The 21,690-nt window shown below is 30.8% G+C and overlaps 1 protein-coding gene and 1 long non-coding RNA gene across 7 annotated transcripts in view; one reads left to right on the top strand and one right to left on the bottom strand.

The window, feature by feature from the left end:
* LOC141546391 (uncharacterized) overlaps nt 1-12,691 on the bottom strand; it is a 44,284-nt gene extending 31,593 nt beyond the window's left edge. Inside the window, exons 1-3 of the long non-coding RNA XR_012483293.1 lie at nt 12,577-12,691; nt 9,691-9,857; nt 8,130-8,254 (exon numbers count right to left, since the gene is read on the bottom strand). This is a non-coding gene — a long non-coding RNA (uncharacterized LOC141546391). The remainder of the gene's footprint in view (nt 1-8,129; nt 8,255-9,690; nt 9,858-12,576) is intronic.
* The window catches only part of SCLT1 (sodium channel and clathrin linker 1), a 183,161-nt gene that overhangs the window by 37,462 nt on the left and 124,009 nt on the right, over nt 1-21,690 (top strand). For all 6 annotated transcript variants that reach the window (XR_012483292.1, XM_074274165.1, XM_074274166.1 and 3 more), the window contains exons 5-9: nt 1,816-1,871; nt 5,013-5,148; nt 7,726-7,848; nt 11,169-11,234; nt 19,622-19,692. Coding sequence is in view for 5 of the 6 variants with exons in the window: in XM_074274165.1 (XP_074130266.1) it covers nt 1,816-1,871; nt 5,013-5,148; nt 7,726-7,848; nt 11,169-11,234; nt 19,622-19,692 (452 nt within the window). In the remaining variant the exon portion in view is untranslated. The remainder of the gene's footprint in view (nt 1-1,815; nt 1,872-5,012; nt 5,149-7,725; nt 7,849-11,168; nt 11,235-19,621; nt 19,693-21,690) is intronic.

The following is a 21,690-nucleotide window of genomic DNA, read 5'->3' as shown; positions in this document are numbered from 1 at the left end:
ATCAGTTAGAATTCCTAGAAATGATGCAAAAATTTTTAAAAATGACTACTGAAAGAAGTTGAAAATATGTATTTGTTTTCAAATTTGTATTTCTAGTACTAATTTGACGATGTGGTCAGGTCCTAGCTCTACATGTATAGTCCAAAGATTGTTGCTAGTTAACTGTTCTAATTTTTTGATTGGTGACTATTTTCACCAAAATATTTTCAATTTATTTCCATTTCATGTCTTATTAAAATAAGAAGTTAAATTTCAGGATTATACCAAAGAGCAATTCCCATATGAATGCATTAATAAGAGCTGTAAAGTTTTAATAACATTATTTACAAATTGTTAATCTCAGTTTTCTTTATTCTAAAATGGCTTTTCTTTCAGTTTTAATTCCATGATCGTATGATCTTAAAAACTCTGCCACCACAGATTAAACAGAAACTCTTAAATATGTTACTAACCCTACAAAAATAAAAAGGAAAGTTGTTAAAGAGAACAATATAAAAACCTCAGGGAAAATGTATTTATTATTTCAACTCAAAGTGTTCATTATCTTAAATAACTAAAATGACTAAAAGAGGAGAATCACAGAAAATATATACTAACCTAATAAGTCCATTAAATTAGAGGCAATTGTCTTTCAAATGAAAAAGAATATGCTTCTAAAGGAACCACTAATGTGAAATGGTCCTTTACATCTCTTCAAAAGTTCTTAGTCAACATACTAAATGCATGATTTCTGAGATTCTCCTGGTTCTGCTCACTTCTTTCCGCATTGATTCATGTAAGTCTTCCCAGATTTTTCTGAAATCCAGCAGCTCATGATTCTATGCTCCATTAGTACTCCATACTACTCCATTATATTCATATGCCACAACTTGTTCAGCCATTCCCCTATTGGTGGTCAGGGGAAATAGATTTTTTAAGAAATAGAGGATCTCTAAGAATTCCTAATTTTAAAAATAGAGCTTAATAAAAACTTACAATTACTAATGCTAGAATAAAAATAAGCATTAAAAAGTTAAATACAAGTGAGCAGTCAGTATTGACTTTGAAGGATAAAATGTTTGCATTCTAATGGCAGAGAGGAGGGAAAGGAATAATAGAACAGTATATTCCCTAAGAGTATTCTCCAGTGTAAATAAAAAAGGACAAAATGTTAGAATCACTTAAAAGATGATTCAGTTTCTTGTGAGGAGAGTGATAAGTGTGATTAGGTTTATATGAGCAGCAAGTAAGGTATCCCACTTAGTTTTTTCTTGCTTTAAGCAGTGAAAGAGAGACATATTGTTAGTGTTTTGAGGGTTAAAAGGGATCTAATCATCATGGAGGATGATTATAATTTGCTAGATGAACTACCATACCATAGCTAGATGAATCAGTACCATTTAAGTCCCTTGAAGTTATCAACTGGCTTTTAGATAACTGAAAAGTTCTCAAATTCTCTATGCTGTAAGGAGATACTTTCTTAATTAAGTATATATTGTTTAATATTTGAAAAGTGTAAATGATTCAAACTTCAGTTGCAAAGCTTATTTTTTAGAAATTAAAAAGGGGCTTAGATAATTAAATGTTAGACAATGAGTTATAATATCAATTTATAAGTCTTTTTTGGGACCTAGGATATGTTAGTAGCTGAATGCAAATACACATTCAACTTTACTACATGCATTGTATAAAACGTTCCCCTTTGACAATGATAATTAGAAATAATAAATTATTCCTCTTATATCAGTTGTCATTATAGCATCTGTTCTTATATGATGATAATTTAATGGTACTATAATCATAGAATGTTAATTATCATGGTCATATTTTTCTCAGATACAAGTTTATGAGATGAGACTACAACTTGAAAACATCACTAAAGAAAATGAAAGGTAAGTTAATTCTCACATCATAAGTCTTTTGTACTTTATGAACATCATTACTCCATGTTGTGAAATATAGTATTTTATTCACAGACAGCCTAACTGGATATTGTTCAGACTTATAAGAGTAGTCCAGACAATTAAGGAATAAAACACCTGAGCATTTAATCCAGTCAAATGTATGTTCTTTTCAAGTTCAAGAATTAACAACACTTTGTGTTTTGCATTGTCAGTGTTAATGGAAGAAATAGATACAGTTCTTTATATTAATGAACCTGAAAATGGTGTATTGCTTGAGTTTTGAAATTTGAAATTACAGTAGAGCTAAAAATGATCAGATATCCCCATTAAGTCAATTATATAGGGAGTTCTCAGGAGCAAGGCTACCATGCTGCCTAAAGAACAGGAATTTGGCCTAAGTTGGAAATGAAGAAGTTAAGAATTCAGGACTGATCGGCAATAGGGCTAGTTCAATGAGTAGCCAGTGTGTTTTTAGGCTAAAGGACATTGAAAGACCCAATCTAAATAATAATAATAATAATAATACAATAGGTACCCTAATTTTATTACCAGCTTATGAATAAGCTGTGTGCAAGAATAGTGTTAAAGTTAATTGTTTGATGTTTAGAATTTGTCTTACTATATAAACAATGAGTGTTGTAAATGATGTTTTAAATTCCTAAATTGAACCTTAGAAACATAATAGACTGATAGTTTTAGAGGAAATAGTAATAAGTCATTATTCCTTTTGAATCCCTTTCTAAGTAAAAAAGTATTTGAGAGGTAAAGAATAGATGGAGTATCTGAACAATTTCTATGGCAATATCATAATGATACAATTTAGTGGGACCAGAGAGGGTAGCAGAAAAAGGGAGACTTAACAGTACTGAAGAAAGAAGGAACTGGGCTTTAGTGGCGATAGGTCTTTTTCCTTTAGGTAGTAACAAGAAAGCAATGCTGGCTTTTTTTTTTTTTATTAGTTATTAAGGCAGGGATAACTTGTACATTGGAAAGAGAAAAAAGGAAGAAAAAACTTTTCCTTCCTACTTTAGGGAAGAAACCTTGTCTTTGGTACTTAGTCACTTATTAACTTCTCAGAATCAATTTACTAATAAATTGATAGTAATAATAAAAATATTTATAATGGTGAAATGTGATATAGTGATTGGAAATCTAGCCTTAGAGTTAGGATGACTTCTGCCACACAATGGGTATCTCATTTCTGTGGTAGTTTTTGTTGCTTGTAAAACATACATTTTAAACTTCAGCCAGGGGTGGAAAATCTTTCAAAGATTAAATAAAGGTATTTTAAGATTCAATTTCAAGATGATGAAAAAAACCCACAAAAATATATAATAATTAACATAGTGATTCATTGAAGTAGTAGTACATCTTTATTAATATATGTATAATATGGAATAAAAAATGTCATAGCAACATCTCAGTTTTTTGAAACTCATATCAGCCATTTTCCCCTTTTTGAAAACATATCTGAGGCCAAAAAAATAAGAAAAAAATTTTATGAACACCTAACTTCCCAGAATCTACACACTAAAATCTTATTAAAGAAATTCCTTAGTCCCTCATATGGAAATTTAATTTTAGTATCTTGACAGACTTGATAATGTAATTTAAAAATCATATCAGTTTTTCCTATGATTAATTAAAAATTGGGAAATGGAGTGGTACCTACAGCAAGAAATAGAAACATAATAGCAAGAGAAGAAATGGAAAAATTAAAAACTAAACCCTAGAACTTTAAAAACTTACCATTTATTATTGGTACAATACCCCTATATAACTGAATCTTCTTTCATGGCTTGAATATGATAATTTATATCAGTAATATATAACAGTAATAATATAATTGAATTTTAAACCTATTTGTCTCTTATATTACCAGTCAGGAAATCAAAAGATTTCTGTATGAAATATTGATTTTTTGACAGTAGATTTAAAAGAGATAAGGTGATAGCCACTCTAAATTATTTATAGTCCAAGAGGCCTGTGGTCAGTCTTTATAAGCATATAATAAACACGAAACATTCTCATCTGTAGACTTTATCTCAAATACTGCATGACAACCAGTGTATGTTGACAATCATTTCCCAGACTGCCAATTTATAGGGTTTTAATTTACTTTTGACATCCAGTTTCCTGTTTTATTATAATGTAAAGACAGCAGCTATCATCCTGCACATTTAGCCATTTCCTTGTTCAGGAGGTGCTTAATGTTTGAGAGAGGGCAGACCTTTATCAGACAGAGGAAGGGAGATGGAAAGGGATCTATCAATGGTATACTAGACTCCTTCCATCTGAGTCAGGTCTTCATAAGCTTCATTACTTAGTTTGAAGTGAATTCAAATGTAAGTACAAAAATAAATATACATGTTCCAAAGTAAAATATAATTTATTATTATATTATCTTTTCTTTGGGTTTTCTTTCTGTTAGCATAAGAATTGATCATTTATGAAAATGAAAATGCATTTTTCTTGCGTATTAAATATTGAAAAGTTGTTATTCTTTGAGTTTTATCTGTGTTTTTATATGTGCTCATGCTTCTAACAAAAGTAAAAGAAAATCAGAAAATAAATTTTGAAAAGCAGTCACTAATCTGACTGAAATTACAAACTCTTGTGCCACACTCAATTAGAAATACAAAATAATACTTAATTGATAATCAAATTTTCATAACCACATAAGACAGTATACTTAAGATATTCATGCTGTTCATTATTTCAATTAATAATCTATTTTACCTACTTAAAATTTTGAAATGGAAATTTTCACCTAAATATAAAAAATATGAAAAATATAAAAATAATTATTGAAATTGAAATAAAAGTTTAGAGAATTTTACAAATAACTCTTTTAAAATTTATTTAAATTTAAATTAAGGACTTGTCTTTTCATTCATTATATCATAGTTTTTAATGAAGATTAAACTCTAATTTTCAGTTTCCAGTTTGAATGTATACATTAAAATTGATTTTGCATGAATAATTATGTTTTATTTAATTACTGGTTTCATTTGTATATATATGATAATTTTAAAATATTCAATTAAAATGATTTAAGCATTTTATGGATTTTAAATATCTTGTTATTATTAAACATAAGGTAGATTATTACTATATTATTGTTTTAAGGTTGCACAGTGAACTAAAAGAAGCTGTTGAAAAGCAAATAGAGGCCCTTCCTACTGGTTCTTTTATGGCCACTGATCTTTATGCAGATGAAGAAATGGTCAAGAACCTACAAGAGCAGTTACAACTAGCTAATAAAGTAAGTAACAGTAAATATTCCATTTCTTAAGTTATATCAAGATTATAAAAATAATAATGTTATTTTGTGAATGAAAACAACAGCAAAACAGTCTTCAAAACAGTCTTTACAGTTATTCTTGGGAAATTGAAATTTCAAAATGTATAGTGATAAAATTTAAAACTTTAACATGTTCATACTTTTATTTCCATATCTTTGAATTACATATATATATATATACATATATATATATTGTAGTCAGTATTTTAATTTTATTTTTTTAAAACAATAAATCCTACACTTAGAAATACACTTAGAAAGATGAATATTTAAAATATAAAAATTTTAACTTTTTAAATCTTAAATTTAATTTTAAATTTAAGAAATTATATAATTTTATTCTTAAGGCAATGTATTAAGTAGCATTTCTTTTTGGTAGGCTTATACAGAAGGAAAAATACAAACACTTTGGATTTTTATGATTCAAATTGTCTGAATTCCATTATAAAACCTTAGAATATTCAAAGTTTCTAGACCACTAGCTATGGCATAATGAGTTGTGTAGTATTATTATGATAAGATTAAAAACCTACATTCTTATAATTTGGGTTTTGAAATTTGTTTTGAAGTGAATAGTCCACATTAACAAAAAAGAAAAAAAAAGGTCCTTGCTCTGTAGGAATGTATTTTCAAGAGTCATTTCTGCATCTATGACATTTCATTCTTCATTAATAATTTTTAAAATGTTGATGAAGAAAACAGATTGGAAAAGTATAGTAGAGAAATGTTGTAATAAAAGAGGATCTAAGCTTTGGGTCTTCAGTTCTTGTAGAATATAAAAGTAGGCTGATGGATAGCTTAAGATTTTATTTTAGACCTAAATCAAAAAATATAAAGAATCTCATTCTGTGTGTGTGTGTGTGTGTGTGTGTGTGTGTGTGTGTATGTGTGTGTGTTTCTCTCTTCCTATTATGTTCAACTATTTCAAAACTTGGTTTCCATCATCTACATTTACTTAATACTAACTTTTGAATATTATTTCATGTGTAGAAAGACCACATTTCTGATGAAGATCCTCTGTGTGTGTTCATTTGCAACTATATGTGCCTTTAAGAATCGTTTTTTTTTTTTTTTTACCAATCCCTGTGAGTTGTTTTCCTCTGTAATTATATGCATGAATTACTCTGTTCCATACTCCTCTCCAAGTATTCTTTCCATAGACTACACTGAGGTATGCCATTACTATTACTTAAGTTGGCAAAATTTAAGTTTTAAATAAATTGCAGTTCAATTTACGATTTCCCCTTTAATTTATAAACAAATGGATATCTTTCTGTGTAAATAAACTGACTTTGACTAAAATTTTCATTCTATTTCTCAGATTATATGAATATATAAAGAAAGGATAGATAACTTAATAGCAAACACTGACTATTATGTGACTTTTCTCCCATTACATTCAGTGGTTAAAAGGCTACACTTATTTAATACACTTTTTTACACTATACATGCTGTCCCTGAATCTTGTTACTGGGCTAATAGAATATGAATTTACAGATAATATGGGGTATTTGGAAATCTTCCTAAGAAAATTATTTTAAAATATGTACTATATTATAATTTCTGCCAAGTTGGACTTTTTTTTTTAACTTTAAAACTATTATTTATTCTTTGTCCCTACAAATTAAAGAATTGTATTTGACTAAAAATTTGCCAGAAACTATGGCTCTCCTCCTTCCTTTCCTTATTCCCTCCGTCTCTCCCATTTTTTTCTTCCTTCTTTCCCTTCTTCCCTCCTTTCCTCTGTCCTTTCCTTCCTTCTTTCTTTCTTTCCTTCTTTCCTTCCCTCTTTCCTTTCTTTTATCTTTTGTCTCTGCTTCTCCTTCATCCTCCTATTTTTTCCAACATTATACATATTCTGTGTTATAATTGCAAATGAAGTTGCTGTTTTCACTTATTTTTTTACAGAATTATCTTTTCCATAATTCGCCATTTTTAATTTTTGGTCTTACATAATAGAAATTTACTTTTCTCCTTTTTTGCTCATTTTAAAGTCAGTGTTAATATTTGAATTTCCTTGGAGAGTTATTTAAGGGAGCCCCACTAGATTATTGAGTAAACCTCTGTCTTCAACATCCCTGTGACATCCCATGTGAAATGTTCATCTCATTTTTATAATGTCCTGTGGTATAACAAAACACAGAGTGTTATTTCAACATTCTCTTGCAGCTAAAATTTGGGTGTCAAAGTGTCAACTTATAAATTGAGATTTGAAAAGACTAAGCTGAAACTCCTCTTAAAGTCCTTTTTAACTAAGGTAGTCTGAGGTTTTTACATATTTGAGGATTGTTTCTGGCCTAAATCTATGCCTGGTTGCATTGAAAACTAATAATTCCAGCTGTGAAAATCTTAGTTCAATATATTTTACAATTCAGTTGTCTAGTAAATCAGTGTTATTATTCAATGAAACCTTTTATGACTGAGACTTGGAAGTTCAATTTATTCTTATTTTAAAGAAAATGCTGTCATGCAGAAGGCTTCATCTATACTATCCTATGATCAGTTAATACAATTAAAATAATAAAAACTTTTTTATAGGAAAAAAATCAGGTTACGGAACTCTGGCAGACAGTTTCACAGGAGTTCGAGAGACTACAGAAAGTCTATCAAGATCATATGGCTGATACCCAAATTTATGTAGTTGAAAGAGAACAACAAAAGGTAATTATCATTTTTTATTCTTTCTTATGCTCTTAGAGTGTGATTGCATATTCAGTTTTAATGCCCAAACTCTTCTATTCATGTTAAAGTTATCTCCATGCTTCTAAGCACCCAAGGTAATAATATTAACGCCATCCTTTTCTCATCTTCTTCCCTTTTTTACTTATGTACATTAGATTGCCTTGTTTTCTCAATTCTACTTTTATAGTGTCTCTCACATCTGTTCCTTTCTTTTTATTCACACGGCCCCTAGTTTCTGGTCTTCACCATGTCTTACTTACCCTGTTGTAATCTTCTGATTAATTTTCTTACATCTAGTTTCTTTCTTCTCAAATCGATCTTCCTTACAGTGCTCCACATTGATATTACTAAAACACAGCTCCATCTTTAGCAGTTCCCTATTGCACTTAAAATAAAATACAATTTATCAAATGTCTGGTATTTAAAGCACTCTACTATCTGGCTCCCACTACCTTATTATTCTTATTTAAATTTCTTCCTCAGGAACACTGTTTTAGTCAACCTTTCGTACTTGCTCTTCCTGTACATGATATTCCATTTTCTGCTCCTGTTCTTTGCACTGGTGAACCTTCCTTACATTTTTTCCTTTATACTTTATAAATTGCTTCAAAGAATAACTCAGGTTTCAACCTACCCACAAAATTTTTCAGTGCATGTGTTTGTAAATATTCTTATGTATGGAATATCTTCTGTTTGTTCTTTATTTCCTCCTTCTTTATTTCTTCCTCTTACTTCCTAAGTTAAAATGTTGCTATAAAACTGGTACTGCATATGAGTTCAGACCTACCAGACATTTACCTAAAATCTCATTTATCACCACGTCTTCTTCTAGAAACCTAATGTTTGGAAATGAAGCATTTTTACTAATGTTACCCTTCATTACTATATAATCCTAGAGAAAGGAATCTCCAGATAATTAGTTCTTCCCTTTTTGTAATTAACAGATTCATACTTCCTGTTTCTTTTATTCCTTATGGTGAAAATACTTTTCTCCTGCTATCTTTCTAGATGGAATTTTAAATATTAGGTATATTTATACTAAATAGGTGGTGGACCTGTAGTTAGGTGGGGAGGGAAACCTTAGTTCATATCCTGCCTCAGACATCTTGCTCTGTTGTGACTCTGCATAAATCATTTCATCTTGCCTACCTCAATTTCCTTTTGTGTAAGATGGGGATGAGAACAGCATCTATCTCCCAGATTGTTATGAGGATATATGAGTTATTTGTAAAATGTCTTGTAAACTTTAAATTATATGTAAATGCTATTGATCATCATTAATCATTCTCATTATTACATTTAATCTTAGTTTCATAAGCTATTATAGCTTCTCAAGATTTTTAAAATTCTGAACTGTCATCCAGCATCAAAGCATCTCTTTCTTTCAGCACTGTCATTTACAAATCTAAAAGAAATATTTCTGATGTTTTCACCCTCATTAACAAATACTAAGATAGAACCAAATGAAAAAGAAAAATAATTAACTTGTGAAGCATTCAAGCATTAACTCCTCTGAAAAGCATTTTTTTTTCATCTAGGTGTAAAGTTTTAAAATTTCTTTAACTGGTTAGATATAATAGCCATAATGATTTTAATAGCTTCTATAAGAGATTCTTGGGCAGGATACATTTTTGTATGTTTATCTTATTTTCTTTTATTATTTTGGTTTTTTTCCAATTACATGGAGAAAAAAAGTTTTTAACTTTCATGTTTTATGCATTTGAGTGGCAAATTCTTTGTGTGCAATCATGTAAAACAATTCCACATCAGTCATGTTGTAAAAGAAAACCTAGACAAAAAATAAAAGGAAATTTAAAATACCCCACAGTATGCTTCTGTCTTCATATTCTATTAGTTCTTTCTGTGGATTTTCCATCATCAGGTCTTTTAGACTTGGTTTAGGTTACTATATTGCTGAGAATAGCCAAGTAACTGACAGTTGATTGTTGTACAGAATTGATGTTACTGTTTACAATGTTATCTTGGTTCTGCAAAGTGAAGTGAACAGATAATACAAATAAATACTATTTATATGACTACAAATAGTTTTGGTTTTTTTCATCTGAATACTATGTATTCATAACCTTTGATTATTTATTAATTGGGAAATGGCTTCTACTCTCAGAAATTCAACTCAGTTTTTATAATGTTGGGGCTAGCTTTCTGGAGGTCCTTCAGATGGGCCTTGGTCTCAGCAGGATAGCCACCATGAGAGTGGTCAAGAATAAAGTCTAGATTCTTTATTCTGGCCCAGGCATGATCTTAGTGCAGGAGGTATGAGAGCCACCATGAGGCTGGTCAGAAATAGAATGTCCATCTTCCAGTCCTTCTCAGCCCTTATATACCTTATTGTAATTATATCGTTACAGCATACTGATTACGTATGAATTAAGAGAACCATTACATCACTATGCTAAGTACTAAGCATATATGTGAACTAGAGAACTATTATTTCATCAATTCCACTGAGTTAATACCTTGTTTCAAGTATACTTCTCCAGAGTTCCTGCTCTCTACAACTTTTCTATATATTTAAGAGATGAGGCCTTTATCAGAGAAATTTGCTGCAATTTTTTTCCTTTTTTATTACACTAATGTATATTTATGAAACAAAATAAGTATTTCCATAACATAGTATAATAAAAAAAATATTGTACATGAAACTGTAAATCTACTATGTACAATTGCTGATCCTTTAAAATTTACAACAAAATTACTATGTAAATTTATTTTTCTTTCTCTATTTCTCTATCTCATCCTAGAGATGGCTACCATTAGCCATAAATAAATATGATTTATGTAAAATTATCTTATACATTTATTTATTAGTTCTTTTTCTTGATGCAAATAATATATTTTCTTCATGTCTCATTTATAGTTAATTTGGTGCATATAATAGTCAGAAATAACATTCACTCAAAGTCATTCATAAAATAATTATTATTCATAATTGAATTTTTATTATTATTGAAAATACATTTTCCCCAGTTTTCAGACTAAATATATGCACACAGCTATCTGAAAATAAATTTCTACAAAGTCTAGGTTGCTATATATGGTTCATAAAATTTAAATGAATACGTGAGTTTTTATTTACATTGCTCCTTTAGTCTTTCTTTTAAGCTTCTATCCATCTGCTATAGTATCTTAATAGTATTTAACGTGAAAATTGAAGGGGAGAAACTCTGAGCCTTTAATATGGTGTTTGCTTGTTTTTCGTTTCTTTTGCTTTCATTTGAATTTCAAACTTGTCTTGGTCAGTAATCAGACATTTACTGTGATTTACATTTCTATTTTAGAATCAGATGACTAACTTTAAGCAACTGACACAAAAACTTCATGCAGCTAATGAGAACATAGAAATGGTAAGTGAAAATCTCAATTGAATGTAGAAGGATGCCAAATAATTTCCACAGGAAAAAAATTGTCAAAATGTATTTTTATTACTATCTTTTGTTTTAGATTTCCTGCATTTCATATTACATCTGTCCCTTTCTTTTTTCTCAGAGTCATCTCTTATAATAAACAAAATAAGACCCATTGAGAGGAAACCCCCCCCCAAAGAGAGGGAAAAGTGGGGAAAAAAATCAGAAGAACCAATTAGCATATTGAAAAAGCTTGTGTAGTATCCCACACCCACAATATGACCTTTCCTTCCCTCTCTTTCATCAAAAGAGTTATCTTTTCATATCACTTCTTTGGAGCCAAACTTGTACTTTATCTAATAATATTTAATATCAGTTGTTTTTGTGATGGTTCTTTCCATTTTAGTAATCTTTGTTGTAATACTATATATCATGTAGGGTATTTTCCTGGATTGTTACTTCACATTAGCTCCTAAATAAGTCTTTGCATGTTTCTCTGTACTCAAAATGTTTATTATTTCTTATGATAGATTAATATTCTATTACATTCACGTGCCATAACTTTTTAGGCATTTCCTAGTCAATATCCATCTACTTTGTTTTCAGGTTTGGTACCACAAAGTGTGTTCAAGTTCTGTTTTGGTGTATGTAGAGCCATTCTGTCAGTGACTTCCTTGGAGAAAAAATATCTTTTGTTAATACTTAGTCAAGGAAACCAATCTGGAAAAGAAATTTGTTAACAGTGTGAAAATGAATCACATTTTTGTTGTTTTTCATTTTCAGTAGGATGACTCAAAAAATGAGTGCCAGAAATTTATATATTTCTGAAGCCAGTTCTTGAATAATCAAATTAAATATTTATTCACATGAAAATACTCTTTTATTACTCATTAAGCCTCCCTGAGAAAATACTTCAGAACAGTCCAATTCTTTTTCTATGATATTCATTCCTTCAGGAAACATTTTTGCAATATGACAGGTACTATGGTAGATACTAGGGATATTTAGACCAAATGCGAAAAATCTCTGCCTTCAAAGTGCTTACATTTTTTGAAGTTTTTCAGATATTTGTTGATCTACAATATAAAAAGAGTAGAATTTACATACTATTTCAAGTTTTACAGAATGTTTTACATATATTATTTAATTTTTGCTACACGACAGCCCTGTGAAATCACTCTGTTTGATACAACTTAAATTGCTGAAGTCTTCTCCTGAAATAATTATTTTTAGTACTGTACTTCTTTGCTGACTTACAATTCTACCTTCCTTTTTTTATTCCCTTTCCTTTCCTTTTACCTCCTTCAATCCTTTTTGATCCTTCTTTCTCTCCCCTCTTTACCTTCTTTGAAGTTGTTTATTAGAATTTTATTTTTAATGTCATTGTTGAGTAGTAGAATTGTGACATCCAAAGTAGTTCTCTCTTTTCCTTTCTTTCTTCTTGCTCAGCTCAAAATTACTTGTTCTTTTTGCTGATATTCAGTGAACAAATCAATGTTCCAAAATATAATTGTGACATCAGAAGTAAGTAAGCCAGTTCTTTTTTGTATTATATTTATAGTTATAAAAAAACTCAGTAATTCCTTCGGAATTTCATATAAGTATTAGAAGAACTGACTGGTTATCATTTCTTCATTTACTAAACAGTCAATTTGCCTGGTTAAATGTAATGCTATACATCTTTCCAGACATATGCCAATACTTTGGCTCTGCCTTCTATAGATTTTCCTATAAGCACATGTAGACAAATGTCCTTTTTACTTTAATATTCTTCTTGTGAATGTGTCTTATATTTGCTATCTATCTTATAGGACCATTGTAGTATAATTTACTAAAAATCACTTTACATTTTTTATTGATTTTCTTAGAAGAGAATAAAACAGTATTAAAATAAGCCAGAGGAAAACAATAATATGTATAACTAAGAAAAAAATGTCTAATGGAGCAATTCTCAACATGGGAGTGATAATTTAAGTTAATGGTATCACAGTTACTCATTTCTAGTTTCATATGTTAAAAAGATCTGAACTGTATTGTATCCTTAATGTATTGGTTCATCTGTTTTGTTGGGAACAGACTTGTGATTTCATTAGTATAGAAAATCCCAACTGAAGATTCCCTCCACCAATACAGGTCAGCACCTTATTTCTAAATGATAAGTTTAAGGACTTTCCTATGGCAGAGGTAAGAAGCACATTGCAGCTGGCAACACTCCTAAATATAGATCAAACCAGATTAAAATGTAATTGGGAAATGTTTATAACAAAATAAAAATATAATAGACATAAATAATGCAAATACGTAGTTTTCTGAGTCAATATGTGGCTCACAGGTATCCTTATTTATGGCTTAGTATCACTCTGCGAAAATGAAAAAAAAAACCCAGAAAGATCAAGAGATAATATGGAGAGAACCAGTTTTAGAATCATTACTTAGCAGCAAGCCTTGCTTCCAACACAGTCTAGCTGTGTTTTATCCATACTCTTCCTACTCTTCCTTCCACTCAAACCATAGCCACCTTAGTTCAGGCCCTCATTACATTTTGTCTGAACTATTTTAGTGACCCCTTAATTGGTCTCCCAGCACAAAGCCACCAAATTGATGTTCCTCAAGTACTGGTCTGACCATATCACTGACCTGCACAAGAAGCTTCAGTGGCCTCTTGTGATCTTTAGGATTAAGTATAAATGCTTATGTTTGGAATTTAAAGCCTTTCACAAGCTGTCTCAAACCTCGTACCCACTTTATATTCCCTCCTAACTGGCTTCATTGTCATTCCATAGATCCAGCATCCTGTCTCCTCATGGTGCCTTTGTTGCTCTCCCTGAGTGATTACCTTTAAGAACCCTTCATTTTTATGGGGCTGGAGTCAAGTGCCATTTTCTTTAAGATGATTTTCTGGATTGTCTCAGTTCTTCGTTTCCTCCCTTCCCCTGCCCATTACTATATATATACATATATATATATATATATTGTGTGTGTGTATACACATATATATACATATGTGTGTATATATACATATATATATATACGTGTATATATATATACATCTTATATTGAATTACCAGTGTCCTTGTAATGTCCCTTGATGGACATTTTTGAAAGCAAGAACTATTTTATTTTAGTTGCTCTGTTCCAGTGTCCAGCACCAATTCCTGGCTTATAATGTTTAATAAGTTCTTGTTGATTTATTTTTATTGTATAACAAATATGTAATTGATTGATTGTATAATCATGAGTACTTTCTAGTACAGGTATTTCTTTAAAACTATAATCTACAGGTAAGTTGCATATCTGCATCTATGGAAAATGTTTACTCATTTAATATCATAGGTCTACATTTAAAAAAACTAAAATATATGGATAGACTGAACTAGAAATTGAGTGCATTCTTCATCCTCCTAGTCTTAGGATTATAGTATTTTTACAACTTGAAATCAATATTAAATATCCAATAAAATCCTTCATTTCAAAACTCTTTTTAGCTTGCAAAGCTGGGATTTGAATCCTGGTCTTCTAGTCCTAAATCTAGTCCTATTTCTTTACTATACAATAAATTATGATAAATTGCCAGTCTCCAGTGGGAAGAGTGAATTTCTGCACTAGGAATCCCTCATGCCATGAAATCCTATGTCTGAACCTCTCTCTATCTAGTCTTTCAGTTGGTAAGCATTTATTGAGCACCCATTATCTTCCAGGCACTATGCTATATCCTGGAGATACAAAGAAAGGCAAATGGTCCTTGTCCTTAAAGAGCTTTCATTATAAAGGGCGAAAAACATGAAAATAATTATGTAAAAACAACTTATATAAAGGATAAATAAGAAAAATTTAACAGAGCAAAAGTACTAGAATCAAGAGGAATTGGGAAAGGCTTCCTATAGAAGGTGGGATTTTAGTTGAAATTTGAAGGAAGCCAGGCAACAAAGGAGGTTGTAATTAAAAAAGAACATTTCATGCATAAAGGAACAGTCAGTGAAAATGCTTAGAGTTGGAAGGTGGATGATCTTATTTGAGAAATAAGAAGGGACTCACTGTCACTGGATCAAAGAATACAGGTAGGAGGTACAAGATGTAAGAAGACTGCATATTTTGGGGGATGGTAGCTAGATTCTGAAGAGCTTTTATCTCCAAAGAGAATTTTACATTTGCTGCTATAGTTACTACATATGGAGGTGATATGGTTTCACCTGCCTGCAGTATAAGAAAATCACTTTTTTGACTGGATAGAAAATGAACTGAAGTGGGGAGAAACTTAGGGCAGGCAGACCAACCAGCAATTCTTTGGAATGATCCAAGCATAACAAGATGAGGATTTGCACCATGGTGAAATTGGTTAAGAAGAAAAACGGAATGTATTTGAGAGATGTTGCAAAGGTGAAGTCTTGAAACTTTGGCAATAGTTTGGATATAGAGAGGTGAGAGATAATGAGGAATATATGATAATATTCCAGATTGTAATCGTGGGCAAGGAGAAATAGAGTGGTACTTTTAACAAAAAACAGGGACATTTGGAAATCAGACAGGTTTAGAAGGAAAAATGAGTTCAGCCCTGGACATGTTGAATTTAAGATATTTTATCTAGTTGACTTTCAGTTTGAGATTTCTAAAAGGTAATGGAAGGTCAACAGAGAGGTTAGGGCTGGATAAGTAGATTTGAGAATCATCTTTGTGTGTGTGTGTGTGTGTGTGTGTGTATGTGTGTAGTAATATATATTCATATTTTTCAGAAACAAAGTCAAACATTTTTTGGATAAAGAATATTTATTGGTTGAATAAGTCAAGATTTAGACATTACATGATTTTTACTGAATGTGATTGGAGGGACATATCTGTGTCTTCTGGTTTGTAAATATTCTTTCAGAATTCCCTAAATATGTGTTTAACATGAATACATGATTAAATTCATTAGATTACATAAATAAATTCATTAGATAATTAAATTAATACATTCATTAAATGAATAGTTTCATTTCATAGATGTGTGATAAATTGTTAAGTATGCAATAGTCAAATTAGGAAATTTCCATTACCAATTCATATTAATAATGTGCAATAAATAAAATATTTTAGCTAAATATGATATATATAAAATACATGAATATATTTAGATATTTATTGTTGGATTTTATATATTAATAATTTAGGATATTATGAATTCATAATCTTCATAAGTAGAATACGTATTCACACTGATGAAATTATAGACCCTTGAAATTTGGAAACAGAAGTATAATAGTTGAATTTCTAGTTAGGGTGTTAATTCCCTTCTACAATATTTCTCATAGATTATTCTTGATGTGGACATTCTCTGATCTTTGTCTATGCCTTAGCACAGAGTATATGTAATATATTCGAGGAAGTTTTAGTTTCCTTCAAAACTCAATAATACCACTTCCTACACAAAACTATTCCCATTCAATTGCTGGTGCCTCCACATTTTATATACATGTATGTGTACATTTTGTTGCCCCTATAGAATATCAATTCCTTGAGGGCAGAAATTATTTCATTTTTGTGCTTATATCCCTACCTCCTACCTTTTGGCATAGTGACTGCCTTAGAATAATTGTTTAGCACATGTTGGTTGTCTGAAAGAGAAATTGTCTAGCAATAATAATTGTAAAAAAAATTTCAAAGCAAGTTTCTCTGATAAAGCCTCATTTCTCAAACATAGAAGGAACTGAGTCAAATTAATAAAAACAAAATAAAAATAAAGGCCATTCCCCCAATTGATAAATAATCAAAAGATATGGTCTGTGTCCAAAGAGCTGCAAAATCATGCATATCCTTTGATCTAACAACATCACCAAAAGAGATTCAGAAAAAAAGAAAAAGAAAAGAAAAAAAGAAAATGACCTATATGTGCAAAAAATATTCAAGGTAGCTCTCTTCTCAGCAACACACACACAAAAAAATTAAAAATTGAGGGACTGCACGTCAATTGGGAAATGGCTGAATAAACTGTAGTGTGTGTTTGTGATGTAATCTTATTGCTGTCTGGGAAATGATGAGCAAGATGCTCTCAGAATATTACTATTACCTTGTATAAAGTATATTTCACTTTGTTCATAGAGGACTTTCCAGAATTTTTTTTTGCAGGCTGTCTACTATCTCAATTTATTTATATCTCCAACATGACCTCTCAATGCATACTACATATTACTGTCAGACCAATCTAGCTTATAAGTTTTATTCTTGTAAGTCTAAAGTTTTTAGACTTGTATCTCCAACTTCTTACATGACATTGTCACCTAAGATGTTTCAATGGCACCTCAAATTCCTAAACTGAACTTAATATTGTGTTATCTTCTCTTCCTTCTGACTTTATTATGTTTTTCTATGGCTTTACCATTTACTTGGTATCCCATGTTAGTAAACTCCATTATCTTTAATTTTTTCCTCTCTTTCCCCTCTACTTACTTATTCCTGTCTCTTATGTTTTCATAAAACTTTTCAGTTTCACTTCTCTTCTCTATTGCCACTACCCTAATGTAATCCCTTTATACCTCTTGACTAGGTTACAACAATAACCTTCTAACAAATATTCCACCTTCCAATCAGTTATTTCACCAATCTTTCATTTTGCTGCAATAGTATTTTTTTCTTATGTATAGATTTGGTCATGTCACTTGTGTTCAGAATTCTTCAGGGGCTATCTGTTGTCATTGAAAGTTCAGTCTCTTTGATCTGACTTTAAAAGACTTAAGCAATTTTACATTGTTCTTCCTTTCCAACTTTATCTCATATTGATCTTTTTTCTCACTCAGCATTCTAGATAGCTGGACTATTTTCCCTCCAAGTATATGCTCTACCTCCTATCTCTTTGCCTTTGATCATACTTTATACTATGGATGTAATTTCCTAAAATTCTAGGTAAGATCATAAGCCTAGAACTGAAAGGACCAAAGAGGCCATCTAGTCTCACCCTTTGATTTCTAGATGAAGATGCTAAGGCCTAGAAAGGTAAGGATAATTTGTCCAATACAGGTAGTAAACTGTCAGAGATGGGATTTGAATCCAGGATTTCTGACTCCAAGGTCAATGCTCTTTTCTTTGTACCATGCTGGGTCACTTATTATATGCCTTGCTCCTATCCATCCTTTGAAGCTTAACTTAGATTCTTTTTCCCTCATGAAATCTTCTTTGATTCTTCTTGTTAGTAACTATTTTATCTCAGACTCATTATAACACTCTGAAGCACTTAACCTTGAAGCCTTTTATCTGACTTCACCTATGATCTATCAAAAAACCAAGAAGAAGGTTAGTACATCTGGTCCTTTCTGAAGAATTTATGGGAGATCGGAGAATATGGACAAGAATCACATCAGATGAAAAAGTGTTGATGGATTGTCAATCAGTGAGCACTTCTTAGGTGATTACTTTATGGCAGGCAGTGTGCTAAGTGCTGGAGATGGAAAAATAACAAAAACAATGCACTGTAATGGAGGAGGCAAGATGTAAATAACTATCTGTATCATTTCATTATTCTATCTATACATTATACTATTTGTTATGCAGACATTAAATATAGAAAAGGAAAAAGAGGAAGAGGGGGAAGAGAGGGGAAGAGAGAGAGAAAGAGAAAGAGAATATTAATGGAATATAATCTCAGAGAGAAAGCACCAGCAGCAGGTGGAACTGGGAGAACTATCAGTGCAGAAGGTCAGATTTGGAATGACCAGCATCGAAAGAAAGAATATCCATATGGATAAAATCAGATAGGTTGGATTATTAAAGTGTAACATGTCAATATTATTAAAAATTATTTGAGATCAAGCTCTGTGCCTTATCTAAACTTTGTAAATCTCCCAGAAACTAGCACAGATATCTATATAGTAGGCCTATATAGTACTATGTATCTCTTGTTAGTATATTGTATGAATAAATGAATATTGTGTCATTTAGGCTCTCAATGATCAACATAATGCCTTAAATAAAATAGGTTTTCATTTACTATTTACTAAATCATTTGATTTGCCAGTTGAAAATGAGGGAAAGGAGTTTAAACTTAGAGTAACTAACCAGTAGCAAAGTGAAAATTGTGTTTTGTTAGATTAGTCTGGTAATCCACAACATTGTGTATAACTTTAGTGATTGGGGCAGCTATTAAGTATTTGTTGTCATCTAAAAAATGAAATGAGGATCTCAGTAGTGTAATAATAAGATCAGTGATACAAAGGGAAGTTAATTCTATTACTTGAGTTTTCTAGAAGTAAATTGCCTCACTTAGATGACTATACTATTCCCAAAGTCAGTTTAATCATCATTATGCATTGTTGTTTTAACAATCTTTGAATCATTGTGTTATCTTAAAATAAGTCCATAAAGTCCATAAAAATCAGTCTTAAATATACAATTATTAAATTTGTATTTTTTTCTTACAGACTAACCAACAGTTTCTGAACACAATAACTGCACAGAATGTAGAAATGGACCGACTACGCAAACAACTTAGGTATTTTAAAAATAAGAATTCTCTCAAATACCTTTACTATTATTATTATTATTATTGTTTTCATAGTGCTTTTTCTTGTTTAAGGGACATGAAGCTACTGAGACTATATTCCTAAGAGAATTGTCTTCCCCTTTGGTTTGAGTCATTGGAACCCTCTTGACATATCTCCCAAACCCTATAGTCAGAAATTAGAACTCAGATTTCTTCACTTTGCAAGATTTATCTTCCAATGATGGTAGCATTTCAAAATGAACTTAGAATCATGATAAGGTTTCAAAGAATTGTTTTTGACAAGATCAGTGGAATACATTTTGGCCTGATAATATGTTAAGACTATTTAGCCTAGTAGATAGAGCTCTCAGTCAGTTTGAATAGCTTGTTGCTTACTGTATATTCAACCCTAGGCAAATCAACTAACTTTTTTGTGCTGTAGATACCTCTGTAGAAATATATCTGCTGAGTTCTAGAAGATTGCATATATATTGATCATAGGAGTTCCCCAGATGATGAAATAGAAACTTCCTATGTTTAGATATCATATTAAATTTCCAGAAATTATTTTTGTTATCAGATTTCTTTGCCATATTTTCTTCCATTTATTAAATTAATATTTTTCCTATAGTGATTGTTTATAGTAGCTCATGATGTAATTGCATTTTTTTGTTACCAGCATTTTACTATATATTGTTATTGCGACCTATTCATTGTATTAGAAGTTTTGTATGCTTAAAATAACTGTAAGCTATTAATTATAATCAAATCCTTTACCTGTAGTACTTCTTTGCTGATAATGATTAAATTTTTTAAAAATCTAATCCAAAGCAATAGTACACAGCTGTCCTTTATTGATTGGATAGCATTTTTATTCAGCAGAAATTTAAAAATAATATAAAAATATTTTGGTATATTTTTATTAAAAGTTTAATAAATTCATTCAGTCCTTGCTTAGTCCAAATAGGAAGTAGTTTCAGGATCAACAACTGAAAGTCATAATGGAGACTATTTTAAACTATGGATATGATTTGCTTTAGCAATCAGTTCATTCCTATAAAGGCATGTTTGAAAATAACTCATAATTGAATTGTGCTTTAAATGTAACAGGAGTGATCATCACCCAGAGCAACTGAATAGACATAAGTATATATTTTTTTGAATGAAGGCATAGTGAAAAGAACATTAGCTTAGAATTCAGGTTACCTGAGCTTGAGATTTGCAAGGAACCTTTTGTTCTTTATCCTTAGCCCTCCTCTATTACCTCCCCCCTTCTAGAATGTAAGCTCCTTTAGGGCAGAGACTGACTATAATGAAGGGTGGAGATTCATGTCTTGTAACTTCTGAAACATCCAATTAATGGGGAATCAGGGGAAAAGTTTATGCTTTAAGATAGGAAATAAAACACTGACTTTGGAGTTTCAAAGATATGTATGTCTATTCACCTAGGCACCCATTCTTGCAAGAATGTAAAATAAATATTTCCTGCATTCAAAAGAAAAGAAAAAAGAATTCAGGTTATCTGGCCTTAACACCATCAACTATGTCTGTTACTGGTCAAACTACTGGATATCAATTTCCTTTTACGTAAAACAGATGATTATATGATTTATTATTATTACATTGACTTTTCACTTTCTCTTATCTTCCCATATCTAGTCATTTGCCACATCTTGTCAGGTCTGCTTCCACAGCATTTCTTAAATCCGTCTCATTTTCTCCACTCATGCCACAAATACTGTTTCATGTTTTCATCACTTCTGGACTGGACATTTCATTAACCTGCTAATTAGTGTCCCTAGTTAAATCTCTCAATTTTCCTCTACCAGAGTGATATTAATAACAGATCTAATCATATCAGTTACTACCTTTACTTAAAAGCTCCAATGGCTCCCTATTGTTTCTAGGATCAATTATAAACTCCTCTCTTTGCTGGGAGACTTCCACTTCTGCTGCGTTTATATCTTCTAGCCTCAGGAGAGAAGATGAGCAAAGACCTTTCTCTGA

This window comes from Sminthopsis crassicaudata, chromosome 6 (assembly GCF_048593235.1).
Source record: "Sminthopsis crassicaudata isolate SCR6 chromosome 6, ASM4859323v1, whole genome shotgun sequence".
In the NCBI taxonomy this organism is placed as follows: Eukaryota; Metazoa; Chordata; class Mammalia; order Dasyuromorphia; family Dasyuridae; genus Sminthopsis; species Sminthopsis crassicaudata.
The sequence above is the reverse complement of the archived record's forward strand: the minus strand, read 5'-3'. Positions and strand labels throughout refer to the sequence as shown.